Genomic DNA, 24,509 nt, shown 5'->3' on the forward strand with positions numbered 1-24,509 from the left:
TTTCACCGACTGGTAAATCACTTCACATACGCTCAGAAGTGCATATTTCTGTATGCACTATATTATCTATAGATACATAAAAACATCATGTTTTTATATATCTATAAAGAAAACATTCACCCACTTGTATCTAAACTGAATTTTTTTGTTTCATTAAAAGTAAAAGTGAGTAAAAACTTACTGGGCCCAATTTTGCTAAAAGTCAGCTCCTGTAATAGGGGATGTAGGGACTTGAATCTGGAAAGACTTTCTCAATGTTACATGTTAAAATACACAAAACAGAAACTGCACATTTGGTGCCATGTATTAGAATAAGCCCTGCTGTTTTTCAGACAGACTTCCTTGCAGTGGAGATGCGACGTGGTAAGGTAGCTCTTCTTTGGGATTTGGGCTCTGGATCAACAAGAGTGGAATACCCCGATTTTCAAATTGACAACAACAAATGGCACAGAATACATGCAAACAGGTAATTAAAATAAGAATGGCATAAATGTTGGTTAGGAAAATTGATTTTATTTTTTGTGAGTGAACTTGGCATAAACAGCACAAACTATCTTCTGAGGTTTTCCAGTGACAAGATTTTTCTTGTCCTTAGAAAAAGAAGCTAGTAGCATTTGTTGATTAAGCCTGGTGATTTCCAAAACTATTTATTAGTATTTGTACTTGGCAGGTTTGGAAAAACAGGTACACTCAGCATAGAGGAAATGAACTCCAATCAGAAGCCTTCATCTAAATCTGCAACCTCTCCAGGGACAGCCAGCATACTGGATGTTAACAAATCAACCTTGATGTTTATTGGAGGACTTGGAGGCCAAATCAAGGTTAAATTCTGAGATCAGCATTCTGTAAAATGTTTTTATCATGTTTGAGATACACTTTTGACTTAGAAATAATTCCATGAATTGGTTACTTCTTCAAGAAATGCCAGGTACTCTGAACATAAAGCAGAGATGCTATAAGGATGTCCTAGTATCCTGAAGTTAATTTTCCCTGGAAAAGTGTTAAGTGGTAATTAGGCCAGGCTGTGTGTGCATGCATGATACATAGACATTACACAATGAATTTGTTTTTTGTTTCCTTCTTCCATGGCTTCTTTTAGTTTGCCATTGTTATTTATGCTATGAGGCATGTAAGTAGGTCAAGGACATAGTTATAGTTATACTTTTTCACTTGCTGCAAAACTAATCTATTATGATTTAAATGGTAATTGTTAATAATTATGCTAAAACGTGTTGTTCTTTTATTATGATTTATATCTAACAAAGTTAGAGTACAAGGAAAACAACCAAGCAAAAATTTGGCTGCATAATTTTCAGAGTACTTAACTTTAATTGTGTTCATAAAGTATTTCTTGTCTTACAGAAATCACCTGCTGTTAAGGTGACCCATTTTAAAGGGTGCATGGGAGAGGCATCCCTGAATGGCAAATCTATCGGTCTTTGGAACTACATGGAAAGAGAGGGCAAGTGCAATGGCTGCTTTGGAAGGTATTTGGACTCTCTTTTTTGTAACAGATTTAGAGTAATTTACATCTGTAATACATATTTCTGTGTTAGCTGAAAATAATGAACTTGGACAAATTGCAGTGTTTCATTTATCATTAACTTCTGAACACGAGTTCTGAACACACTAATCTGAATGTGCCACTGGTGTCAAATAATTTCATTGTATGGAATTTTGTTACTTGATTAATCACTTTTTCAGAGGAGTTCTATTGCTGTGGTCTACTTTGTGCATTGCAAATGGGGACTGCCAGTGAACCAAAATATTTTGGAATCTTTGTTTTCCAGTAATTTCCAGCAAGATAATTTTTCTTCCCTAGGGCAAGAAACAATGTAAAGCAGTCTTAAAAAAAACCAAACCACCAACCAAAACCATAGCAAAACTGTAGCACCGAACTTGCTACTGTTCTTGTAATCGTTGTGGAAGGAGACTGGAGACTGTACTATTTTTATGTTTAAGGAATCGGAGAGAAATACTCTTGACCATATTCCTTTTGCAGAATGTTTCATGGAGAAACAGCAGAGGGTGCTGCTTGATTGTATGAGATATTTTTTACAAGTATTATGTTGCAGGGAAAGGGACTAATAGGAAATTTATTGTAAGTGCAATTATGCAAAGCATTTTGATAAATGGATGATATGTTTTAAGTAAGAGGCTGTATGTTGTAACAATTATTTTTTCCCTTAAGAAATTGTTGGTTTTTTTCATACATCAGGGAAGAACATTTTTTTATCCTGTATACTTCCTTCCCCATGGCTAAATCATGTATTGTGAGATTCTATAATGAAAGTGGCCTTTGGCTGGATTCATTCATAACATCAAGATTCAAGTCTCTTTCCACACTTTCTAATCACACTGCCTGGTGGCCACACCAATTGATCTAACTTTTCTTACATTTTATATAAAAATGACTGGAAAACCACAAATTTTCAGTTAACATTTTTAACTCTGTTTTCTACTTCTGTAGCCCACAGGATGAGGACACTTCATTCCATTTTGATGGCACTGGATACTCAGTTGTGGAGAAGGCACTCCGCTCAACAGTGACTCAGATAATAATATTTTTCAGTACCTTTTCACCTAATGGGCTGCTTCTGTATCTTGCTTCAAATGGCACTGTAAGAAAATGGATCCGATTCTTAAGCTGTCAAAAACTATGTTTAGACCACTCGATGGTTTCTTGCTTTCTTCTTTGTTATTTTTCAGCTTGTGTATGTTAAAACATGTTATTATCTTTGTGTAGATTATCACCTGTGATTGACATCATACTCCAAAGGAGTAAAGACAGGAACCCTAGAGATAACTCTTCAGAGCAAATATTCTCATATACTAAGGGCAAAATTAAGCAATGAAAAATATTTTCCTAATTTTTTTAATTCTAGACTCAAATGAATGATTATTTAACTAAAGGCAAGAAAGGGAACAGTAGGGACAACAAACTAGTTTTGTTCAATTGGAGGAACCTTTGCAGAATGTAAAATCTCTTGGAAATGAGCTTGCCAGAAAGATAATATGATACTGAATAGGCATATTGAATTAAATCCATAAGACGGCAATTCAGTAAACTGAAATAAATTAAATAAAACTCCCTGCAACAGCAATATAACCTAGACCCATCTGCAGACCTTCATTGTCATGTCATGCAGTTTACCGCATACTTAAGTGCTGGTTTTCCTTTTCCTGAAGGAGGATAAAGCTTTGTTTAGATACAGATTGTTTCGGAATCACTGCGTTATTCATTTGCTTTGTTATGTACTTACTGCCTGAATATATTGCACAACGATATCTGACTTAATTTTTACAGTGCAGAGGGGGCACTTCTAATACAATTCAGAAAGTCATTTTTTACTGTGTGAAGAAGCAAGCATTTCTGCAAGAAGAAAAGCTTCTTGCAGAAAGAGCATTCTATGTTTGATCGTTATGCTAACAGTCAAATCAAATTACTCTCACCTTCATGCAAAAAAAAAAGCAAATCTGACATTTGTTATTTAGAACTCCTCTGCTGAGTAATCAGCAGAGGAGTTCATTTAAGTAAGAATAACAACAAAACAAAACAAAAAGACATCCTTGTGAGGTACACGTAACTTAATTTTCCTAAACATAACAAAGGTAGGTTGGGCCTAACAAATAGCCTAAGTACAAGAGTTACCAGACCTCTTTCACGCAGTAGGCCAAACCTGCCAAGGATGCATCCTTTTGGAAGATTTTATTTCCAGGAATTTAACCTGTTGTTTGTTTTTTTGTTTTCTTTTTTTTTTTTCGCCTCTCAGAGAGATTTCTTGTCCCTTGAGCTTCTTGATGGCAAAGTGAGACTGACTGTTGATCTAGGTTCAGGACCTCTTGCTCTTACAACAGAAAATCGTTACAACAATGGAACATGGTATAAAATTTCATTCAGTCGGAACAAGAAACACGGTAGGCTACGGACAAGTGTCTGCACATTTACAAATATAAATATCTAAGATAGCCCCAGGGAATATCAATACAACCAAATTCGGTTACTTCTAACGCTGTTTTTTTATCAGCCACACCTATGTTACTTTGCTTTTAGAAGGACAGCAGTATAAATCTTGTGCTTAGTTTGGCACATCTTATAAAGAGCAGGTAGTGCAGAAGCTGCCAGACGAAAACATATCGACAGTCTTTAAAGAATGGAAGATCTTTGTCCAAGTCTGTATATCGGGGATCATCTTTTCTGTTTCGTGTTTTAGTAGTATGTAGTACAACAGTATTTTGGGGCCTATGTTTGGGAAGTAATGCATTACAAATAATACATGTTAATAGCTATAACATATTCTCATACCTATATATTTTCCTGTAGACTTCCCCAGATTTGGTTTTGGCAGAGAAGAATGAATGAGATTAGCAGAATAGCTAGAAGTGCAATAAATTACCCATTCTAAAAATAAGAAGATTGTCCATACACATTGAGTCAATTAATACATTTTCCTTTATTAGAGACAAGATTGACAAAATGGAAGAATGTGTATTTGTGTCCTTCTCCAGGTCGTTACTCTCTTTTCTTTGCAGGAATTTTGGCAGTCATGGATGCATATAACCTTAATTATAAAGAAACGAAGCAAGGAGAATCTCCTGGGGTTGCCTCAGACCTGAACCGCTCTGATAAGGACCCAATCTTCATTGGTGGGCTGCCAAGATCGAGGACTGTGAGGTAAAGTGTCCTCTCGCTTTTCCCCCTTCGCTGACTCTTCTGAGTAAAGCGAAAGACTTTAACAAACTCTGCTGTATCCACTGAAATTAGTGAAAATCAGTGAAGTCTGAAGTCTTGTTTATGGCTGCGTATACCACAGAATTATCTGTCCTTTGCCTTCAAACTCTAATATGGTGCTCTACACTGGCAGGTCTGACACTGCAGTTCAGAGCAGAGACAAGCTTCTGTTTTTCCCCTCCATGGGTGATTTCCACCACAGCCGCTGCCACAGCAGCCGCCTACTCTTTGTGTCAGACTGTGGCACGCATTCAGCACTGCTGCCTGGAATGATGCTCCTTTGATCTTTACCTGTGTGAGCCTTGAGTTTTCCAGCTGGCATTTATGGGCAAAAACTGCGCTTCAGAATGAAAGTTCTACTTCAAAAAAGAATTCTTGTAATTTAGTTTTGAAACTTGGAACAGAGGAGGAACAATTGTGAACAGATCAACAAAAAAACATTAAAAATATATATTACAGCGTGTCTCTAGTTTATACTTTCTATCTTGCACATCCCTGCTGAACTTGTAAAGTCACATTTCTGCCAGTGCCTTCATTTTGAAAGGATAAACATGTCAAAAGAAAATCTAATTAAACTGTCTGTATGCTCTTGACAATCAGATAAATTCCAGGACAATATTAGTCTCTGTGCAGTTATTGCAGAGGTGCAGACTTGTTAATCTTAGCTGGCATAGCAGCATGTAAGGCAATATGGCAGGACAGCCTTAGACTTCTCCGACTTAAACCTGTAACGAAATTAGGCACCCTCCAGACTTAAAAAATGAAAAAGAATTGCTAGGTAGTAGAGAGTTGCAGTTACCCTCTCTCACAAAAGCCATTACATTTCACCTGAAGATTCACCTTAAAATTTTGGAAAATGACCTGTCTGTTTCCATTTGGGGACAACGTTATCTGACTCTTTTTAAGATCAGAATTAATATCTACTAAGAGTAAAACCCAAATTACCCCTGTTTTCACTTACACGGGGCTGACTGCATTCTTTAAAACAGATCTCTCTCTTTCCTATTGAAGAGAACTTAGTCTTTTCTCCCAGGAGATTCCAAATACTACTCTTTGAAAAAAAAGCTTTGCTTTGTGTTTCAGGAAAGGTCTAAATAGTAGAATGTACGTGGGATGCATCAAGAATCTGGAAATATCCCGTTCAACCTTTGACTTGCTTAGAAATTCATATGGAGTAAGAAAAGGCTGTGTATTGGAGGTAGGAGAATTTTAGGTTTTGTGACCTACCGTTCTGTGACCTGATCTTTATTGTTATTGAACAACGAATAGTAATGTTTGTGAAATAATATAGTGAGTTGAAAGGGGTTTATCATGAAAAATTCCAAGATAATCTAACGTATACTTCAATTTTTTTTTTCTTACTGGGCGCTATGTAGGGACGAAGTCAGTAATTATTTCTCTTCCTTATAAAATAGCCTATTCGTAGTGTGAACATCTTGAACAATGGATATATTGAGCTGGTACCTAAGTCCTTAAGCCCAGAATCGGAACTGATGGCAACTTTTGCTACAAAGAACAGCAGTGGCATCATCCTTGCTGGACTCAGTAGGGGACTGGAAAAGCGACGACGTAGACAAGCACATTTGGCAAGTACTGAAAACAAAGACATTTTGATTTAGTTTTTGCCATTTTTATTTTGTAATATCAAATCAGTTTTTTATGATTGTAACTTGTAAAGAATGAGACAGAAAAAATTATTTGGCTTAGGAAGGCCCAAATACAGAGGCTAGGCAGGGACAGAGGATATTTATTGTAGCAGGGGAGAAGTGAAGGAGCAGTTAGCAGAGACCTAGTAAAGTTACCAGGACCCAGAATGCTTTTGCAACAAGGAGGAAAAATGCATGTGAAACACACACAGAGTATTACTTTCCACTTCTGTTAGTCAGAAGTAGTTACTGAAGGATTTGAGTTGAACAGCCATCTCATATCTGGTGGACCGTTCTGGAGCTCCTGCAGTCCAAGGACAAAGTTTTAGTAGGAATACCTGCCCCTTCTTATTTATTTCTTCTAAGGGGAGGAATGGGGTGGTGGTAATATAAAAAAAAATCCTGCATTTTAACTTGAATTTTTATCATGACCAGAGAAATTTCCAGCTTTCATGTTTTCTGTTAGAAGGCTTTGCACTCTGAGAGGTATCAGTACATGCTTACTAGTCTTTCAGTTTCATTTAAAAGTTTGTTTACAACAAAGCTGGAGGTAAAATTTTCCTAAGTATGTTGTATTTAAACACTGAATGAGTGACAGGAAATTGAATTGTAGTTAAAAATTAATCTTCTGATTAAATCCACAGCCCTTCTTTTCTATCATGCTGATTGATGGTCATCTTGCAGTGCATGTTAATGCTGGAGATAGAGCAAGTACTAGAAAAGTAATTCTTCAGTCTGCTAATGGAACATACAGTGATGGACAAGAACACTCTGTCATCCTAATCCGGAATAAGAGGTACATGTGACTGCGAACGGTACTACCTGTTTAATTATTGTATGCGGTTGTCAGTTCACTGTGTTCTCTGAGGAACTGCCTTTGCTAGCTCATTAGGTGGAATAATCAGGTCTGTGTTTTTCTGCTGTTAATGGAAGTGTTCTGATTTACATGGTAATTGCGTACAGCATACAGCCACTGATGAAGTTGTAGTTAAAAGCTCTCAAAATCTCTAGACAGCTTGGGCCACTTGAGTAAAGTATACTAAATAGTATTAGGAAAAAATATAGCTATCAAAATAATTTGTAAAGATAGCTATCAAAATAATTTAGAAGGATATATGACAAAAGTCTACATGTTAAAAATTATCTAAAGAAGTTCTTCTAGTTTTAAGACATTGAAAGAATTATCAAAGTGATGATATCTTTGTTTTTTAGAACAGGACATTTTTGAGGCTGAAAGGAATGCTTTTCATTTGAAAATGAATGTCTGAGGCTCTTGTTGAATGTTTTTCCTACTTCATCTTTTTCAGGATCATAACCGTACAGGTGGATGAAAGTAACCCTGCAGAACTAAGGCTTGGTTCATCAGCAGAAATGAGTACCATGAATATTTCCAACTTCTACGCTGGTGGCATTCCAGCAGGAGAGGGCATCTTAGGGCTAAAAATGGCTGGCTCATTTCATGGTTGTATCAGCAATCTTATTTTTAACAAGGAGTAAGTCAGAGGGGTAACTGCCCTGTTTTGGAAAAGCATGTATAGTAATTATTTATTGTAGTTTGTAATCTCTTTTATGACGTTGTCCATTTGCCTGGGTTTTGACATAAGACAAGCATGATACTGATGATCTGGGCATTACAACAGGCAGAAAATGGATATTACCAGCTACATATCCAAATAGCATTAAAAATGTTGTTAATGTGTATAGAGATGCTGCATAAAATGCAACTTTCTCTGCTATAATTTGATCTGCATTCACAGACAATGGTTTTCAAAGAATATTGTCTATTAATATTGTTCTGTGGACAGATATTTGCTACTTCCCAATCTTTTGGTCCCAGCATGCCACTCCTTTCCCTTTCTCCTGTTAGTAGTGGAAGACCCTGTAAAATACTGTCCTTGTGCTTGGCAAATGTAGGGATTTGGGATTTCAGCTCTTAAAATGTAGGGTTTTTACAACACAGGCTTTTGTATTTCACCACTTCCATGAAGTATGAACATGTGGATATGGACAGCTGCTTTTTGTCAGAGAAGCCTAAACCAGCCATACAGCCAGAAGACATTGAGATTCAACCTGAACTTCAGGCTTTACCAGTTCCCCTGAGGCCTCTTACAGATACAAAAAAAGTATGTATTACAGCAAAGCTCTATTGCCTCTTCTAGGAAAGTGTTTGACAGCAAGATGCATTTTACCTTTGTGGAGAACTGTATGGACTGTGCATATTTGCTTCTTTTATGGTATGGAATAGTTCAATGAATGTGGATTTGAAATTGTTATTTCTTATAGAAAAACTGTGATATAAACCTTCGTAGCAGCCTGTTGGCCTTTTGGAAGGGAAAGGTAGTTCAAGCAGCAACACTAAAAAAGACAAGAAAAAGTGGAGTGATCCAGCAGGAGGACTTGACAGTAACTATTATCTTCATTGAGTTCCTGCCAAAGTGGCTCTGTGCTGAGATTTGCATTAGTTGTGCAATTCAGCATTCACGTTTTCCTGGTCACACACATGCAGTCTCTGCTCTGTCGCCAAGAGGAGGCACAAACCATTCCAGAGACACACAGTGTCTGAATGCAGCTTGCATGGCACCTGTTTCCTCTCACATGGTCCCTGTTCCCAAGAGAGAAGGCAGCGTTACTTCTTCTGCAGCTGCACATCTTTATAATGAAGTGTTTCCAAAGCGCCCTGAATCATTTTTCTGTGGCAACAGAAAGCAGGATTTTATACATTTCATACAACTGTGCCTATAAAAAGAAATAAGCTGTCTTTCTTAGAGCTAAAGTATAGCTTTGGCTCATACTCTGTTACTCAGCTCTCCATCCTTCAAATCATAACAAAAATGTGCGTCCTCACTAAATGAGAAAATATTTCTACCAAGTCCATAAGATTTTCACCCTGAAATTGTACTCTGTCTTACAGCATTTTTTATTAAAAGGGCTATCAATTAAGACAAATAGTGAATCAATTCTTTTCAAACTGCAAACATTTCTCAGTAGGAAAAAACAGTGCTGTCCATGAGACATAGCTTAATCATAGAATTGTTAGGGTTGGAAGGGACCTTAAAGATCATCTAGTTCCAACCCCCCTGCCATGGGCAGGGACATCTCCCACTAGATCATGTTGCTCAGAGCCCCATCCAGCCTGGCCTTAAAAACTTCCAGGGATGGGGCTTCCACCACCTCTCTGGGCAGCCTGTTCCAGTGTCTCACCACCCTCATGGTGAAGAACTTCCTAACGTCCAGTCTGAATCGTCCCATCTCTAGTTTTAATCCATTCCCTCTAGTCCTGCCATTACCCGACATCCTAAAAAGACCCTCACCAGCTTTCTTGTAGGCCCCCTTAAGATACTGGTAGGCCACTACAAGGTCTCCTTGGAGCCGTCTTTTCTTCAGACTGAACAACCCCAACTCTCTCAGTCTGTCCTTATAGGAGAGATGCTCCAGCCCTCTGATCATCTTTGTGGCACTTATCTGGACACGTTCCAGTACGTCCATATCTCTCTTGTAGTAGGGGCTCCAGGATTGGATGCAGTACTCCATGTGGGGTACTCACGAGAGTGGAGTAGAGGGGGAGAATCATTAGAACTAGTTCAGCCTGAAGATAGCTCCGAATGATTGGGAGTTTAGCTAATTGATGTTGCTCTATACTTTGTGGTTATGATCTGGTTTTGCTCCTTACAAAGATCTGCATAGGTGCATTGCTATTCAGCCTTTGCTGGTCAGAACCTGGTACTATTCTTCTTAAGAAAGTCCTTTCATTAACAGGTAGTTTGTGCAAAAGATGAGCTACCTGATCATGTTCAAGGTGCCCATCAGTTTGGACTTGCCAAAGGCAGCCACTTGACACTGCTCTTCAATCAGTCTACTGTCAGGAAGAAGTGAGTATATCCCGAATCACAAGTGCACACTGTGTTATCTCATATTGAGCTACAAGAAGTGCAATGTTGTTTTTCATGAACGATCATCACATTTCCAGCTTTGAGCGTGGCTCTTGCTTCAGGCTTCTGTGGGTTCCTCATGGAAGAAGGCGTCACGACCACTGCAATGTAATTAATGTGTCTTTCCCAGGTTTGTGATCATGAGTTTAACTCATGGTCAGAGTTCTGCATTTTTTCCTCTCAGACTTAAGAGCCCCACTGTACCTGCTGTAAATATTTTGATTTCTGTTTTCCACGTACAGAGCTCAGCTGGTCCCTCCTCCTTTGACTGATGCAGATAACATCTCATTCTCTCCACTGGATTTTCTGCAATTGCACCTTCCATGTCTGCTTCACTCCCCAGGTCACTGAAGGAGCTGGCTACTGAGAAGAATCATTCTGTTGGGCCTTAACATGTGATAGCCTCTCTGCCACTCTTGTTTGTTTGAGAGGCTCCCAACAAGGTCCGCAAAACACAGCCTGCAAGCCACTTGCGTACGCTTCTTTCAACTCAAGAAGCCCCCGCAGGCATTGAGAAAAGAGCCTTTTTTCCTTCTAGCCCCTCTGTTGCAACTATTGAACATAAGAGCATTGCAGAGAATTGATTCTATGTAGTCTGAACGTAGTGTCTCTGTAACAAATAGCTCAATCGGCTCCTCTGCCTTTCAAGCCACCCTCCGTTCTCAGTCTGCCTGTTATATCCCAGTAAGCCTGGCTAATAGTAATGGATGACATCATAATATCCTGAAATTCGTCCCTTTCTTGGGGCAGTAGGCAAGCCTGCAATCGCAAACAGCTGAGCCTGTCCCTCTTAAAGCCCAGCTCACTCTGTCTCTGACAGGTGCAGCACTGATTTCTAGTATGAAATACATTATAGGTCATGCTTTCTTAGAATCAATGCAAATTCTACTTTTCTGGCCTTTATAATAAAAAATTTCCTTTCATAATAATAAATTGGTTGCGGCTGTTCTCTGTCTCCAGAAAAGCTATTTATCAATGCAGAAGAAATATCTTTCAGTAACACTGAATTTTTATTGTCTAGACTTTCTGTCCAGCTGAATCTCAGAACCTTTGCCTCCAGTGGCCTGATTTACTACATGGCGCACGAGAACCAGGTTGATTATGCGGCCCTACAGCTTCATGGGGGACAGCTCTATTTCTCATTTGATCTAGGCAAAGGAAAAGCAGTAGCTTTTCACCCTGCTGTTATCAGTGATGGAAAATGGCATACGGTAGGTAGTCACCAATCTTGTACTTCATTTTCTTTTCCTTGGAGTTACTGGGATGTTTTATCCCAGCCTCTCCTGTATGTTTTCTGTGTTGCAAAGGCAAACAGGTTTTTAACCCAGTCATGAAACCATTCAGATAACTTGTGTTTAAGTATAACTGTTTCATTTAAAAATTCTCACTAATTCTGCATCAATTCCAGCATGCCCTCATTTTTTCCAGATAAAGACTGAATACCTTAAAAGAAAAGGTATAATCATTGTGGACGGACAGGAATTGGTAGCAGTCAGTGCTGTGGCAGATGGTAGCACTTTGGATGTGGAAGGGAAGCTCTACGTGGGAGGCCTGCCCTTAGACTACGTGCCGAAGAATCTTGGAAATGTAAGAAGATTTGGGGTGGTGGGGCATCTCTGACATTTTGCAATACAAAAATGAGTATACTGCATCAAACCCATCTAATTCAGTACCCTGTCTCTGATGGGCAAAAAAAGAAGTACTTAGGGAAAGAAACAACAAAGTAAGTAATGACCCTTTACCAGATCAATCTTTCCGGCTTTCTGTGGCTTAGTGACTAGCTAGAAATTGTATCCTTGTGTTTTAGTAGTAGCCCTTAATAGATTTCTTTCTTCTATCAATGTCTGTGTTAAAAATGGATAAAGAATATAAATCCATGTGTTTCAGAGTATAAGATAAAAATATGACTTTCAGTCTCAGACATTTTAGTACATAAGTCCTGTTGCATTCAAATAGGAATTAGGTGCCTTAAATATCTCTGAAAGGCTGGGTTTAGCTGTCTGAAATTAAAACATACTTTTTACACATGCTTTTTTAGAGGGTAGGTTTTCGTTGCCTTCCTTCTTCTGGAGCCCATTATCTCAGGGAGGATTCCGGTAATGATAACAATATTTCTCAATTCCTGGGCATAATTTCTTCACCCATGCTTTTTAATTGGATAATGGGGCTAACAAATATTGGAATACTTCGAATCCGCAATTGCTGAAAATAGTAATAGTGAGAAATTCTAATGACTCCTTCTGCTGGATAGAACTCTGGTGATCTATACTTGCAAAATGTCATACAAAAATCTTGATTTACTCCTTAATTTGCTGAAGCATGTTTGGAATGTCTTCAACTGTTGGGCGTATCCCTGCTCACATTCAAGCAAGTACAATTCTTTCTATATGTTATAGTGTATACTGTGTTCCTAAACAGTATTTGTTTTGACTCTAAGACATTATGTACATTTGTAACCTTATAGAATTATATGTAATAAATAGAAATGTAATTATGTAAGCATTTTAAATCCTGTTGTTTTGTTTGGATACTTTTTTATTTACAATAACATCAGGTGAATCGCAAAGAGAGCATTGCAGAAGTTTGTATTACACATTAACTCTTATATTTCCATACGCTTAGGTGACTCACAGTATACCTGCCTGCATTGGCAGCATGACGATTAACAGCAAGCAGCTGGACAACGAGAGCCCTGTCTCTATCTTTGCTGTGAATAAATGCTATGTGACAGTGCAGGACGGTACTTTCTTCGATGGGAGTGGTTTTGCTGCTCTTGGTAAGTGTCATTAAACGAAAGCAGTACCTTGCTGAATTAATGTTAATGAAAACATACTCTTTTTAGGTCTTGTGGGAGCTGTGTGTGATTGACTCCTCACACAAAGAGTGCATGCCCTGCATATGTATTTCTAGCCGAGTCCCTTTACTCCATACATCCAAAAGTGGCCATTTCTGCAAAGGGCTATCTTCCACAAATGAAAGAGCTAATGATTCTAGCACTGGGAAAGAAATGAACTACCTCTTTCTTCAGCTAAGAATATCCATGTTCATTATGCTAATGTCTGTTTAAGGGTATGGAGACAAAAGAGGAATTGTGAAATAATGTGAAGGACTACATTATATGTGGTCTTTACTGTTTCTTAGAAACAAGGTAGAACGCATTAAATCTAAACTAATGAAAGAAAACTTATTTGGGAATTTATCTTTTCCAGTATAAAAAGTAAATGCCGACTTTGGAAAACTTACTTTCCCGAGGTTCTGCAAGGTCATATGCCATCAGAGAAATTAACAAGCCTTTTAATGACAATATATGTATGCTACTTTCTACTGTGGGCCACAAGTCTGCTGTTAAAAGCTTGTAACTTCTTTTCAGTCCGAGAAGGTTACAAAGTCCGGTCTGATGTGAACATCACACTGGAGTTCCGTACGACAGCGGTGCATGGCGTTCTCCTCGGGGTCAGCAGTGCTAAGGTTGATGCCGTTGGACTGGAGATTGTAAATGGCAAGGTAGGCTGCCCCGTGCTGCCATTTCACAAAGCTTGCTTAAAACTGGGAGGATAGAAATGTTGGGTAGCACTAAATAGACACCAGTCATATGTGATGGAGGCAAAACGTCCGAACCAAATCCCCACAGAACTAGGATGGGATAGACTTTCAGTCTCAAGGTTTCTCATCATCATCGTGATAAAATGTGAGATTAGCAGAAGTCACTGGAACTTTTTGCCTCTTTAATTAGTCTAATTAATGTTTAGACACAGTCTGTAGCTACTGTGACCTCCTGGACTACATGCCTTGTATGTTAGACCAAATATATACCTTTCTTGTAGCTTAATGCTTTTTCTACCATAGAGCTACACTTGTCCTTGGTAAACATATTATTGTATGTACAACGCACCCTGTTTTCGCAATCTCTTCTTAAATGTTCATGAGCAATTAACTCACTTTCTACTTCTACTGGCCATTATGCTCCATAAACCTTTTAACGATCAATACATAGTTCTCCACTTATCTACTGCATAAAAAATGTATACTTGATTGCTCTTAAGTATTTCCTTTTCTCAGAAATAGCTCATTTTTTATTCAGAACTTCCCAGTTAGAGACAGCGTTAAATATCACTGTTTCTGTGGGACATATTTTCTCAGTTAACATTTGCATATTAATCCTCACCACAGAGTTGAGGGAATGTCTACTGCTTTGAAAAATAAATACATTAAATAAATACATGTATTAGCAATGACACGTGCTTTCAGTCCACTCTCTTCAGTTAGATACAGTGGATCTTTTTTTCAGATCTGAAGTCTCAGCTTCTGTGAGAAAATGACTTGATTTTTATTTTAAGAAACACTGAAATCCCAAGCGAAGTGTACCACGCTAACCCAACAGGCATAAATAGATCGAAGTCTTTTAGATTTTAAAGATACTTCAATAGGGATGTGCTCTATCCATCAAATTAAAAAATAGCTTTGCATGATTACCAAACATTTATTAAAACTGAAATCTCTGCACCAGCATGATTGTGCTTTTATCTAGGCAAATTAGTTCATGTATTCTTACTTTATATCTTTATTGGCATCTGGCTGTTTATACAGGTTTTATTCCATGTCAACAATGGAGCTGGCAGAATTACAGCTACATATGAACCAAGAGGCACAAATAGTTTGTGTGACGGAAAATGGCACAAACTTCAAGCAAACAAAAGCAAACATCGCATTTCGCTGATAATTGATGGGAATGTGGTTCAAACTGATAATCCCTACACCCAGTCAACCTCTGCAGATACCAACAATCCCATTTATGTTGGAGGCTATCCTGGTAGGTACAATAATATTTCTCTTCCCTCCTCTCCCTCCTGCTTACGCTCTCTCTCTCTGAATGACTCGTAAACACATGCGCGCTCTCTCTCTGATTCATGAAGTTCATGATTGAGTTATAAATCATAGTTACCATTTTCCGCGTTGTTGCTGAGATCACAGCATGTTAATATTTGTGCATACTATCTCTGTGGAGGACTGCGTTTAGCTGTTGAGTGTGTTGGCAAGATCAACTGAACTCGTATCACTTTCCTACACAAACCTGCTCCTTAGTTTCTGAGAAGGATTTCCTCCATGCGGTTTGTCTCTCACAGTCTCTCTCAGGCTGCACAACACCCCTGCCTCTGTGTGTTTAGGTGTGATTCTCTGGCAGTCAAATTCGTATTAAGGCTTTCTCTCACATTCATCTAAGTAAGGTTTCTATAGTGCTCTTCTCTACTTTATTTTTGCGAATGTTTTGTGTCAGGGGCTGTGCAGGCAGAAGTCAGGCTGCTGCAGAGGAATGTGGATTTCCCTTGTTCTGTGCAAATTCCCTTCTGAAGTAATTGTCTGTCAGTCATTCTACGATGGTAATATAAAAAGATAGTAACACAAAAAACGTATAATCAAATTACTTTTCAATTAAGTTGTGCAACTCATCAGTTGATAATTTGAGCCAAGACAGTGTATTCATTAAGAGGATTGAATTTCGAACATTATGAGTTTGGCCTCTTTGCAGGAATACTTTTTAACGAACACATCAGTACTGAGAATGAGTAGGCTTTGTGTGGTTTTGAATATCTTACGCTTTTAAAGACAGCCTAAAATGCCCATATACATCTCTGAAACAGCTGTTACAGTTTATCAGTTCAGATATTTACATTTGTGTGAAAACAGAGTGATGAGGTCTGAAGGGCAAACTCAGCCTTTAAATATTTGGAAAGATTTAGGGATAGTAGCTTGAAATGTTACAGAGCCTTCTGTGGGACAAGATTTCTGTGTTTTTTGAAAAATGACTTAACGCTAATTAACCAGATCTTGATTCATATTTGGTCTTCCTCGAATGCCAAAGTGGCCTTATCAGCATCCTATGAACATTTATTTTTTTTTTTAATAGGGTGATGTGATACTAATTGTTCTTTCAGTGCTCCATTATAAAGATTAGGGTCCATAGAGAAGAGAGAAATTCTTCGGTTTAGTTGAGTGCTGCAGAAGTGGCATGAATTGTTTCACAGGCTGTATGTAAAAAAAGAGTTGAACTCTCTACCAACCTCATGTTTTGGTTTGCCAGTGGAGTCCATGACTGTCTACAGCTCAGCTGTTGCTTCAGATTCTGCCAGTTTCAATTTTAACTTGGAAGACACCTATGTAGAGTGGCTTTCTCCTCTCTTTTGTCCTCTCTTATGTCCCATTGTCCCCTGGGACAAATTATTTCTGCAAACTCTGCGCAAGTTATCCCCTTGCCTGGCTTACTCTTGAAGGCAGCATTGACTGTCCATGGTGGGATGTTCCAGATCACCCAATCCAAACATGAATGGAACTTGGTGCTCCTCAGGTGTTGGTTTTATCTCCTGTTTGTGAGGGAGGGGAAGCAGTTGAATAATAACCTGGATCTTTGTATTGCTTCAGTTCACTGGAAATAGATTCTACATATGTCATGTTTGTTTTTCAGCTGACGTGAAGCAAAACTGCCTCACAAGCAAGAGCTCATTCCATGGCTGTTTGAGGAACTTCGTGTTGACCAAGGGCCAACAGGCAGAATTGTTTGACTTCAGCAGAGCTTTTGACCTGCGTGGAGTCTTTCCTCATTCCTGCCCTGGGGCTGAGCACTGAACTGCAGCAAAGTCTGTGTGGACTGCAAGAGGGTTTTTTTTGTTGATCTGTGATTTTTCATTCTTACTTTGTAATGAAAAGAAGAATTGGTGAGAGCCTGCATCTCTTTGATTTTCTGGTGGTTTTCCAACTCAGGTCATTTATTTTTTTTAGTCAGAAGCTCTATGTCTGCATTTGAACTAAAAGGTTTTAAACAACAAATACCTCTACTACAATGTTAATGGCATTAATTTGGTATTTTTCTTTTGGGAATTTTTATTAATCAGTGTTTACAGTATGTTTTCTTTTGATTACTTGACAGTATTTCATTTTATTGTGTGTTGGTCGTTTTATAAAAAGGTATTAATTTTGGACCACATAATAAAATTACAATAAACTCTGCATTATTTCATGTCGTTCAGTTGTCCATACATTTCAGTTAGAAGAAAAAGAGCCAGACAGCTAAGAAATTAAAAGTACAAGTGGATAGAGTCCAGCAGAGGGAGCAGGAGACTAAAGGCATAATTCTGAAAGGCTCAGATTCTGTCTAATGAACAGAATTTTCTTATTTACACTTTATATGGTAGCTCCAATCCCTTTTCCTTCTGCCTTAATATCCCGTGCTTCTGGCCCCCATTATAGCCACATTGCCTAGCAGGATTATGTTCCTGTTTATTCTTTTATGTAGTCAGCTGCAGGATAAGCAGCAACTCCACAGCAGAGACGCATATGAAGTGTTGTGTTGGTGAAGAAATGATTTGGGTCTGGCTTGGGAACACCAAGGTATTTTGGCAATGAGAACTAATGCATCTTTCTTGTGAAAACACTGTTTCTTGCAGGACACAGGGAAGCACCTTTGGTGCCCTGCGATTCCTAATTCACAGGTCGGTCAGCAGTTCTGTCTTTGCCTTTTCCTACTGCGCCTGCCTCTGTTTCTAAAATGGGGCTTCCAGCAGTTGCACTTGAGCCAGGTTTGGGGGACACGCACTCCATCTCGCTCAAGTAAGGACATCTATTCATCAACTGGCCGGATCACTGAGCAGTGACAAACACGTCTCATACTTGAAGATGCATCTATAACAAGCATGGCTCTTTGCAAGTCACTTCCATCTCCTTTTTTTCTGTTTGAATTAGCAGTAATGTTTTGCTCCTTACAATTTTGTTTGGCTTTTATTATACATCTTTACAATTAATTCTAAAGTATTTCAGACTAGTTTAAAAAATACTGGCTCAAATAAAACCCCCGAGCAAGCAGTTTGTCATTGATTTCAACGAGGCAGGATTCCAAGCAGTGTCATTTTGTACCTTGCTTGGAGGTAGCCCAAGAGAAAGCTCCCGGAGCAAAGAACTGCTCCACTAGAGCAAGTGCGGTCCTTTGTGTACCTAGCTGTTCAGGTGCTGTAACAACACAGTTGCTTTTAAGACAGATTCACCACTGCTTTTTGCAGTTTCTGTCACCTGCTTCTATCCGAAAACCACGTGTTTAGATATGAAGAGCTTGCTTTGTTGGTATTGTTTTTATTTTTGACATGGCTACAATACAATGGGCACATTCTACTGTACAAATGCACTTACGTGTGGGCTTACTTCAACAAAAGACATAACATAATGAGATTGTAAGGGAAACGTACATACAAACATTTTGCTTTGATTAGTGGCATCGTATGATTTGCCAGAGAAGACACACGTTAATGGAAAGCCATTGAAAAATAAAAACGGAAACACAGTGTCTTTGTGTTTGTTACCTATTAACCCCAAGATCTGATCTCATAAGGTTCACATTACAAGCAGTAATTGAGGCAACACGGTTTAGATAAAATTTCATGCATATGCTGAAAATGTCTTTTAATATTTTTTTTTTTTTGGTAATTTTCAAATTAAAGGAGAAATACTTTATCAATATAAAAGACTAGTAGAGAGGTGAAATTAATAATAGAAAGTTTTGGAGTATTAAACCTCTTAAGCCAAAATATTTTTCCTGGAAAATGCAGAGTGAGGTAGTTAATTTCATACATAGACACTGCCACATTTGCGCACGTGCACACATTCTAATGACGTTAGCTGCATAAAAAGGTTGGAGCATTCCAGGCTGTTTCCAATACCTACTTCTTGCAATACTCTCTCTCTCTCTCTGTTGATAGGCAAAATGCTGTCTTTGTAGAACCACGGAGTACATAAATGCTTGAGGCATCTTTGGTGTTTGCTGAATAAGTTTCCCTGCTTGCTATGACTTTTTTATTAATAGCTTTCCACATATGTTGCTTTTTTGTTAGGTGACAATCCTATCATAACTTGGTTTTGACTTCAACTGCTGTTAGGAGGAACAAAATTCCAGGTGGCTCCACCAGCATTTTGAAATATAAGGCCTAAAGTTCAGACCTCATATTCAAAAATGTCATAGAGATTGTTCAGTTTGTCTGCTGCATATTAAATCAAGTTAGTGTACCACGACAACACAAAGCAACTTAATGTGTAACAGCATTAACCACGGTACACATGGGTCATTAGGTCCATTTGTATCAAAAAAGAGTTTTGCCATTCTCTTTCAGAGACAGCAGGTATTTGGCCATGCTGTAGTAGTCTGGGCACTGTACGTAGAATATAGTTCACCTGCTGATATGCATGTCTTAGAAAGTTGTAGTCAATTTTAGTATAAAACGAATGTTCACAGGATGGGTTTCGTTACATTAGATTTGGCTTTCCTAAGTTGCAAAGTGGTAAAAGGTGAAAGTCTTTCAAAACCCCCTTCTATCCTGTACGGAGTACAGTGCGATCTGTTTCGGAGATAACTTTGATGAAGTCCTCCCTTCAGGGTCCAGAACGTGCTGAGCAAGTTACCGTGTGAGCACGTGGGTGCTCTGTGCTTTCCCTCGCACGGCCGTTGAGAGCGCAGACTGAAGTGAGTGGGCAAGACGGAGGAGGTCAATGTGTTTCTCTGAAAGTACTGTAGAAAGTTCTCTCGTTTGCTGCGGCATTTCAGATTCTTTAGTTAACGTTCAGGCTTTCTGTATAGTCATAAAAGCTCTTTCGTTGGCTATAAATACAATGATGCTTAGCATTTATATGATACTCTTCATGTGCAAAGCACTTTCCACCTAAAATCCCTTTGCTGAGTTTGTCCTTCCTACGTGGATGTTTATAACTCCTGTTCTGCTCAGGGAATGGTTTGGCTGCATCTGAGAGCAGAATTTAACTCGACTAATTCCCATGTTACCTTTATAAGGAAAGTACTAGTCCTGTTTTACAGCTAAAAGAAAAGGGCAGCGTAGTAGAAAGAGTTGTCTGTTGCCACAGAGGGAAATAAAGGGAATCGGGAACAAAGCACTGGGCAAAACGTTTTTGCTTAGTCCTATGAACAAACCAGAGGTTTACTCTCTCTCATATACTTAAAATAAATAGTTGTCAAAATAAGCAGAGTATTTTATAACACAGCTGCCTGGTCTTTTCCTGGCTGAGACTATGTATCCATTAGTGTTAGGGAGGGGAAAAAAAAAAAGTTAAAGATTTCACTGTTTTAAAGAAAATGAAAAGGCAATGTTGCTAAATATTACCATTCTTATCAGATAAGAAAGAAAGACTGGTTCTGCCCTCTGTAGGCATTATTGTTGCTGGTAAAATTACTGATTTGATGTTGATGTCTGTCACTGTACACCAACAATGCAAGTTAGCTACTGGAGAACATGATTAACTTTGGCCCAGAACCCGGCTTTCTAGAATGTGAAAATCTTCATCGCACAGCTTCAGCAGAGCATCGCAAGTTACAGGCGTTCTCTGCAGGACAGTGTACTTCTCGTTCACCTGGAGGACTTGGTTCAGAACGCTTTTGTGTTGCTACCTGGTAAACAGAGCACCAGCTTCTGCCTCTTCTGTGTATCCAGCTCAGGCGCAAACCCCACTGCTCGGCCTGCGGGTGAATTCCTCGTGCAATATCGTCATCCAATAGCGGAGACATTGCAGTGCAGTTAAAGGCGTTAGTTCCCATTTTTTGCATAAGACAAAGATGAAAAAAAAATACTTGCTGTTTTCCAGAGACTTTTGATTTCCCTACTCAACAAACACGCTCAAGTTCTATAAAGTATAGCCCCAAATGAGAGGACTGGGTGAAGAATGGTGCTTGTGACAGGCTACAAACGAGACATACCGTCCTACGTATGCTGTGCTGGGTTCCCAATGCAGTTGCAGCCCCCTGTTCTCTTGTCAGCCTGTGCATTTTCATAGACTGCTTGCCATCTGTAAAAGGAGCTGCAATTTGCTATGTATTTGTAAAACCCCCAGCACAACTGGGCCTGGTTTGGCAATGGGTTGAAGGCCCGAATGTTGAAATGTTAAATAAGAGTAATAAATCCCTCTGCTCATTGGAAGCTCTTTTGCTTCTCCCGGCTGTATTATCCAAGATCCAGACAAAGATCTCCCTTCTCAATGCAACTGAATAATATAAAAGTTGCTTACATATTAAATCTAAAATAAACAAAAGAAAAAAAAAATAGGTTACGAAGAAACTATAATGTTTAACAAAAAAGGTGATGGCTGTAAGTGGCACCATTAACACGTATCTCATATTATGGCATTACACAGACTTAAATCTGAGAGTATCAAGTAGAAGATTCAGGGGAAGAAGCCCCTTCTTGCCTAGCTTGTGTCTCCCGAAAGTTGTGTGTATGACAGGGGAAGGAAGGAGAAAACGGTTTGTGGTGCTACAATTGCACACAGACGGACGATTTTGGAAGACAGGTAGTAATATATACAGTGGTACATACATAAAGCAGTATAGCTGTCTATACAGTAGTTCTTCCTCCCGCCTCCCTCCCTCCCCCAGCGTCAGGTACTCGTGAGGAGTGACTGAGGGACATAAATACTGCAGTAATGCAGACTGTACAGGTTTACTTTCAGCAGAAAGGGTTGATTTTGTCACACAGCTACGTCTTGGCACCGCTGCAGGTCGAACTCCTCTCTTCCACGCTTGACAGATACCTTCTCTTCGTGAACGTCTCTGTGTTACGCCGTGGTCGGTAGTGTTTCACGCATCCGCGGATGCCGCTGGATTCTTTCCAAAAACTCACGTTCTAACACCGGGTCAGGAAACAAGCAACAGGTTGTTTTCTGCGCACCGTACCTTAGTCCACCCTCCTCAACTCCTGGGCCAACTGGCACGAGTGTAACCCATATGAAAGCATAACTGGTATTTTCAGATGGTCCAGAAGCTGGAGTGATAATGCTTATACCAAAAGTAGTACGTGGCGAACATCAGTTGGACAGTACAGTAGGAAGGAATGTTATCCCGTAGCTACTATTTTGTTTCGTCTCTGCCAAGATCTTCTTAAAATGACAGGCATCGCTCTTGTCTATTTGGCTTTTGTCCAGTACGCCAACAGCCTCCTGCTTCAGCTTGCTTTTGGCTTTATCACCCATTCTGCCTGAGGATTTGCACGGTAAACATCTAACATGTACGCATCCGGATCCAAACAGTGCTGACCTGAAACGGAAATCGACAGCCATGAATCAGAGGATGTTTTGAGCCCATGAGTAAATGGGACAGCGCTATGTTAATATGTCCCTGAATGTAGCTGTGACTCGCATAGCGAGCCTAGTTTGGTGCGTCCAGCTGACATCTTTCCTGGATACACACAGGGGCTTTGGTAAATTTGCCCGTGATTTTACTGAGTGAGAGTCATGAATTCACTTTCACTTCCAGGCAGGATGCCCTGCATTACACTGAGTTACAGACAGGGCATTTAGTCGAATGGTGAACAAATACTGTGGTCACTTTAGAAGCATTAACATCACTGTTACTGTAAGTGTCACGGTATGGTTTTTTTTTTAATTTCTTTGGATTTATTGGACTGGAATTACAACTCTCTGAATTCATTTCTACACTAGTTTTAAATGCTGAAAAAGTAGCTCTGTAAACAGCGTGTTCCCACCCAGCTAAGATCTTGAAAAGAAATACAGGGACTATATCAAGGTATTTGGCAGTTGCTGTTTTGCTGGTTAAAAGCAAAAAGTCCTCTGAAGTCTGGCAGTTCGCAGGTTTCGTTAGGTGGTGACTGGGAATAGGAGTTGCCTGGGGAGTCCCTGCTGCCTTTGCCACAGCAAGAGGCATTTGGCACCTCTTAATTGAGTAATAAGGCAATAAATTCTGAGTTAAGTTATCTGTTGGACTATACTGCATTTACACTGAGTGATGAAGCCATTTAACTGGTGAGGTTACATTGCCGTGACACGAAGGATTATGGTACAATTTTTGTACAGTTACTTATAAGGTCACCGAGGTCCTAATGATTTTATTAAAGTGAAAGCAATATAAATGAATGAATGCATAATCAATGGAATAAGGTACCCTGGAAGATCTAGGAGTATAAAAATAATTTTAAATGAAGAGGCAAATTAAATGTCCTGATTTTTGAAAGAGCGTGGTGGGAATACTTGGGGTTCTTTCACAAGGCCTTTAGGATCTTCTCCTGTTTTAGGATCAGTTGGTCATCCTGTTTGGCCAGGCAAAACAAATCACTAATCAAATTTAGCTTTGTATGAGCATATCTTCAGTAATAAAGACTTTGGTTCTTGACTGCTGCTGAAGTAAGTCTGTGATGTTTTGTAATAACTTTATAGAAAGTGTTTAGAGATAAATCTAGATGAATTAAGGAATAATCTAATCAGACGGTTAACAAAAGACTCCAGCAGAGCATCCAGAATTTTAGTATGAACAGAGAAAGGAGAGTCGGGACTGTGCAGTATCAATTTAAAATCTGGTTTTTGACCTTTAGGCCAGGAACTTGTGTGGCAAGCCACTGTTGTTGTTATTATAAAAATGTCACTGCGTGAAACACAGAAGAGGACAAAATCCCTACTGCAAGGAGTTTACAATCTAAATAAAGCATAAGTATAGCACCCCCATACATGCAGGGTCTGAATTCTCAATTTTGTGTTTTTTATTTGGAGGAGGTTAACATTAAATACTGTGAGGAAGAAATAGGTCTTGGGAAAATGCTTGACAGGGAGGTGGAATGTGCTCGTGAGAGGAAGACTAAGGATCTCTTAACCATGGAAAAATGCTCGGTTATGATAGTGAGAGAGGTAAGCAAAAGGTCAGATGAATTTGGCAAGGCTGTCAGGAGTCCTGCTGAGATCCAGCCATCAGGTCACTCTCTCCTGCGGGGTGCCCTTCCAGGCACGCTGGAGTTGGAAGGAATCATTACATTGATTTTAACAGCTTTTGGGTCAGACTCCTTTCCTGCAGATGGGCTGGAGGGCAGGAGAAACCCAGCTGTGTGCAAACAGCACTGTCCTGAGGTGTTTGAGGAGGGTAAGGACATCCAGACTTGAATTTTCAAAAATGAGACCTACCTATATTTCCTCCAATTTCATGTAAACTTTGGATCTGGCCTCTCACGTTCTGTGATGAACTGCGGCTAGGATAGAAAAAAACCTTCAGTTTGTCTTTCTGTTATAACCTTATCAGCCAGCACCTATATTAAGCTAAAAATTGATACTTTTGCCCCTGTGAACTTACTTATCATCAAAAGCAAGGACTTCCACCAAACGGAGCACTGCAGAACACTTGAGTCTGCTACAGAGGTAGACTGCGGTGTCGCAGTTAACTAA

General features: G+C 39.2%; 2 protein-coding genes across 3 annotated transcripts in view; one reads left to right on the forward strand and one right to left on the reverse strand.

The window, feature by feature from the left end:
• Positions 1–17,318, forward strand: part of LAMA1 (laminin subunit alpha 1) — a 105,838-nt gene extending 88,520 nt beyond the window's left edge. The window contains exons 46-63 of the mRNA XM_074573550.1: positions 333–466; positions 671–821; positions 1,363–1,487; positions 2,471–2,621; positions 3,774–3,918; positions 4,534–4,675; positions 5,816–5,930; positions 6,148–6,318; positions 7,023–7,174; positions 7,686–7,871; positions 8,339–8,501; positions 10,135–10,247; positions 11,329–11,518; positions 11,736–11,894; positions 12,930–13,083; positions 13,678–13,811; positions 14,895–15,117; positions 16,768–17,318. Of these exons, the coding sequence (XP_074429651.1) occupies positions 333–466; positions 671–821; positions 1,363–1,487; positions 2,471–2,621; positions 3,774–3,918; positions 4,534–4,675; positions 5,816–5,930; positions 6,148–6,318; positions 7,023–7,174; positions 7,686–7,871; positions 8,339–8,501; positions 10,135–10,247; positions 11,329–11,518; positions 11,736–11,894; positions 12,930–13,083; positions 13,678–13,811; positions 14,895–15,117; positions 16,768–16,928 (2,769 nt within the window). The 3' untranslated portion in view covers positions 16,929–17,318. The remainder of the gene's footprint in view (positions 1–332; positions 467–670; positions 822–1,362; positions 1,488–2,470; positions 2,622–3,773; positions 3,919–4,533; positions 4,676–5,815; positions 5,931–6,147; positions 6,319–7,022; positions 7,175–7,685; positions 7,872–8,338; positions 8,502–10,134; positions 10,248–11,328; positions 11,519–11,735; positions 11,895–12,929; positions 13,084–13,677; positions 13,812–14,894; positions 15,118–16,767) is intronic.
• Positions 17,319–18,392: 1,074 nt separating this feature from the next.
• ARHGAP28 (Rho GTPase activating protein 28) overlaps positions 18,393–24,509 on the reverse strand; it is an 84,915-nt gene continuing 78,798 nt past the window's right edge. Inside the window, exons 14-15 of one of the 2 annotated variants that reach the window (XM_074576691.1) lie at positions 24,252–24,316; positions 18,393–22,380 (exon numbers count right to left, since the gene is read on the reverse strand). In XM_074576691.1, coding sequence (XP_074432792.1) covers positions 22,289–22,380; positions 24,252–24,316 — 157 coding nt within the window. In that variant the 3' untranslated portion in view covers positions 18,393–22,288. The remainder of the gene's footprint in view (positions 22,381–24,251; positions 24,317–24,509) is intronic. The other variant, XM_074576690.1, reaches the window with a different exon arrangement.

Source organism: Larus michahellis, chromosome 2 (assembly GCF_964199755.1).
Source record: "Larus michahellis chromosome 2, bLarMic1.1, whole genome shotgun sequence".
NCBI classification, from domain to species: Eukaryota; Metazoa; Chordata; class Aves; order Charadriiformes; family Laridae; genus Larus; species Larus michahellis.